This window comes from Lipotes vexillifer, unplaced genomic scaffold (assembly GCF_000442215.2).
Source record: "Lipotes vexillifer unplaced genomic scaffold, Lipotes_vexillifer_v1.1 scaffold763, whole genome shotgun sequence".
In the NCBI taxonomy this organism is placed as follows: domain Eukaryota; kingdom Metazoa; phylum Chordata; class Mammalia; order Artiodactyla; family Lipotidae; genus Lipotes; species Lipotes vexillifer.
This window is the reverse complement of record NW_006770909.1, coordinates 5,378,396-5,382,109: the sequence shown is the minus strand read 5'-3', so window position 1 is coordinate 5,382,109 and position 3,714 is coordinate 5,378,396. Positions and strand designations below refer to the sequence as shown.

General features: G+C 33.4%; 1 protein-coding gene across 1 annotated transcript in view; it reads right to left on the bottom strand.

Moving 5' to 3' along the window:
- Positions 1-1,153: 1,153 nt before the first annotated feature.
- The window catches only part of MYNN (myoneurin), a 15,764-nt gene continuing 13,203 nt past the window's right edge, over positions 1,154-3,714 (bottom strand). Inside the window, 1 exon segment of the mRNA XM_007446432.1 lies at positions 1,154-2,301. Coding sequence (XP_007446494.1) covers positions 2,039-2,301 — 263 coding nt within the window. The 3' untranslated portion in view covers positions 1,154-2,038.

Sequence of the window (3,714 nt, the reverse complement as noted above, 5' to 3'; positions counted from 1 at the left end):
GAGCGTCAAGCCATGTCAATTTAAAATAAAATTATTTTAGCTAAGAAGCAGATAATGTGATGAAGAGAATAGATCAACGTCAGTCACTCCAATCCAGTAATCCTAAAAATAATAAATTTAAAGGCTAATTTATGTAAAGGCAAATGCCAATTATCATCATGGTAGAGGAAATTTGGTAACTACTACCCTTACAGAATTATGACATCACTACAGCAGTTTTGTAAAAGAAATTTTGTTCATTAGATGCTTGGACTAATGAAGATGTGAATTAAATATAGCCTCTCCATTTCAGCAGACTTCTTAAAAAGGCTGAGTCTTAATTTTCTTTAATTTCTTCACATTCCAATAAATTCCTATTGAATTTAAGCCAGAATAGATTAGTTGAACATTTTTATAACTTTATAAATTGTATTTAAATCCAGCATATTAAATTAATACATATGCATAATTAGATTTCTTAGATAAATTAAATACTAAGTTTGATGTATGTTATACAAAGGCAGTATTTCAAACTCTATTTAATTAAGTCAATCCCACTGGTGGCAATTTATTGTAAAAATGCTGCATGTGCTGTAAAATGGTGATGATCTGTACAGTTTAGAAGAATTTAGTTTTACTAAGTCTTCTACTTGGTTCCTATGACTAGGAACCCCAGAGAAAATACAACTAAAGAAATCAATACCAATAGAAAATACATTAATTTTGTTACACGTATAGTTTAAAAGCAGAAAACAAATGATGCATGGCAGAAATAAGAAATAATGTCACCACGGTGTTTGATCAGCAGTATAGGAACTGACTTTGAGGAACTGATAATTTACTGTCCAAAGATTAGGCAGTGAAATAAATCAACATGTGGGAAAAATGGGAGGGGGAAGTGTGGTAGCAAATATCAGAATAAATCTGAATTTTCTAAGTTCATTAGGAAGGGAAAGGTGAAACTACGACCACCATGAACTGCTGCGGTTTAATCTATAAAAATGTAAAACTCGAAACTTCCAGAAAACTCAAGTATAAAATGTTTAATAAACTGGCTTTCTGATAACTCAAATGTTCACTTATAACTGAAGTTAATTTCTTAACTGTTTATGAATATAATTATCAAATTCAGAAGACAAGTGTTTTATACTACGCATTAAGTTTCTATTTAGAAAATTCTTTTTAGGATTTTATATTTTAAAAAGTGCATAAGAATATGAGAGGCTTATCAAAAATTATCAAAACTCAGTATATTTTCCTCATCTCCAGTAATCTAGAAACCTATTAAAACAATCTGCATCAAATCTGAAACTGTCTTTAATAAGATAAAAACACCAAATATCTATTTAAAATTCATTTTGAAAATGTAGTCTCAGATAATTCAAATCAAAAATACTGACCATTGGTTTTATCCAGAATACTGAGTTCTAAATGAACAAAATTTATATGTAGTTTTCTAGTTTTTAAGAGAAGCACTTTTTGTTTCATTAGAAAAGTTACCTCCAATGGACTATATTAATAGAGAAATAGCACAATTCTTACTCAGTACCTAAATTTTCTTAGGCAGAGATATGAATTTTTTTCCCCCATAGTTTATGTACTGGTCTGTGGCGCTTAGTAACAGCACCACTCTTGGGCTGATACTATTACAGATTTTGTTTAAATTTTGAGGGGAAGAAAATAAACACATCCCACAGGTCATAAGTGAATCATAAACTGATAGATTCCACTTCAGTAAATGAAAGGCAATTCTAAAATGAAAATAAATATGGAATTAAGGCAGCTCTAAAAGGTAGTAAAACTTATCCACCCCAAATAGTGCTACTGTAGTATAACTCATTCCTTTAAGAGTTGTGTGTATAATGTAGACATAAAAGCCAAATATCAAAATAAGCATTGCACAGTTATGATGCAGCACCAGGTGCTTTTACTTCAGTGAATGAAAAATAATGGCCACAACTCAAATGAAGGGTTAATTTAATATGAATATATGCACCTTACCAGAGATGTTTATGTTTACTACCAGAGATGATTTAGCAATTCCATATTCCTCACAAAGTCAGTATAATTGTTGTAAAAAAATCAATTGTGGTTCTGAATACCCGTTCACAGTTGACCTCAACAATGTATCTGATGTAGGAGACTGATTATCTGTGACAGGCAGAAGCATGTGGTGGTCCTCAGTCCCAAGTGGAAGAGTTAGTGGTAAAGTCATATCAGAAGGCTTCACATCCAAAGTTTCTGATAAAGGACTTTTTTGTATGGAATCTTGTTCACTCAAGTGATGATCCTCTATACTGGAATCTAGAATTTTATCTGTACCTGAAATGGAAGGTAAAAAAATTCACCATCTTTAAAAACAAAACAAAAACCATGAGGAAGACTCAATCTATTTACCACCCCCAGAACTTGCATTTCAGCCCCACACCTTTAGTCACACTGTTTCTTTTTTGCTGATTTGCCCTTAGCATTATCTATACAAATCCATTGCGGGCCTCAAGATTAGGTTTAAGCACCATTATAAAAATGGACTTAATTGTGCTAGACCAGGGTAAGCTGTTTCCTATCTACTTTATCACTCATTTGTCAGTTTTTCATATACCACCTTGTGACATCTGTCTATCTTACTGGTATGTAACGTTCTACTTAGGTGTGCCTTGAATGCTCAACAGACTATAAATTTCTTCAAAGTAAATGTCTAATTATACTTCTCTAATTCCTTCAAAGTACCTTATAGTGCTACACACATAATAAGTACCCAGTTTATTCAGTGAATGTATTAATGAGTAGTTCATATTCTGTGAGTTCAAGTTCAGAGGTATGGCACTTTATTTTCAGAAGTAAGAAATTCTGTGTTACTCAAGGGAGTAATTACCCCACTGACTAAAGATACATTTTTCCCTTCAAATTTTCCACTAGCTTTACCACGCACACTCTTCTCACTTCAAAGTACTGACGTGATTTCAATCTCACTAACCTTGTTAGACAAAATTGCATATTTGCTTTTTTAAAGTTATGATTCTGTTTTTGCCAGACTATTCCTCAATTCAGCCAGCCAAGAATACAACCTGCGCTCTCTTGTTGCGATGACTCTCTTCACAATATTCTCTCTGCCTGGGATGAACATTCCCTTTCCCATCTCCACCCTTTGAACTCTTCTCCACCTTCCCGTTTCCCTAGAATTAAGCCTTTCCAATACTCACCTCAGAAGGACTTAATCTCTTCTTCACTATTTTGCATCTCTATTACATCCTGTATTTTGTGTTGTAATCAGTTATCTATGTAGATTTCTGGTCTCCCACACCAGATGGTAAGCTCTCTGAGGACTAGGACTATGCCTTGCTCAACTTCATGTACCCTGCATAGTTATGTGTACTTTAGAGGTATTTAATAAATGCCTGTTGAATTAATGACTCACTGAAGTTTTCAGACATTACTACCTCAATCCTTACGATGTTTATATTTATTGTCAAAGACTATCATCTCTACACAGTGAAGAAGACTAGTGTTTTGTTTCTAATCATGACAGAATGGTAAGCACAGTGAAACTTTCTCAAGGATTCACTTTAAATAACAGACTAAGAATTGTGTAGTCTGGCTTTCCATTTCATGCATCATAACAATTTGGGGATACCTATTTCCTCTTATACATTTTTGGACTAGCGTTCATGATGCTCCTTTCTTCGCAGAACTACAGTAAACCCCAGTCAACCTAGATTCTAGTATGGGAAAGAG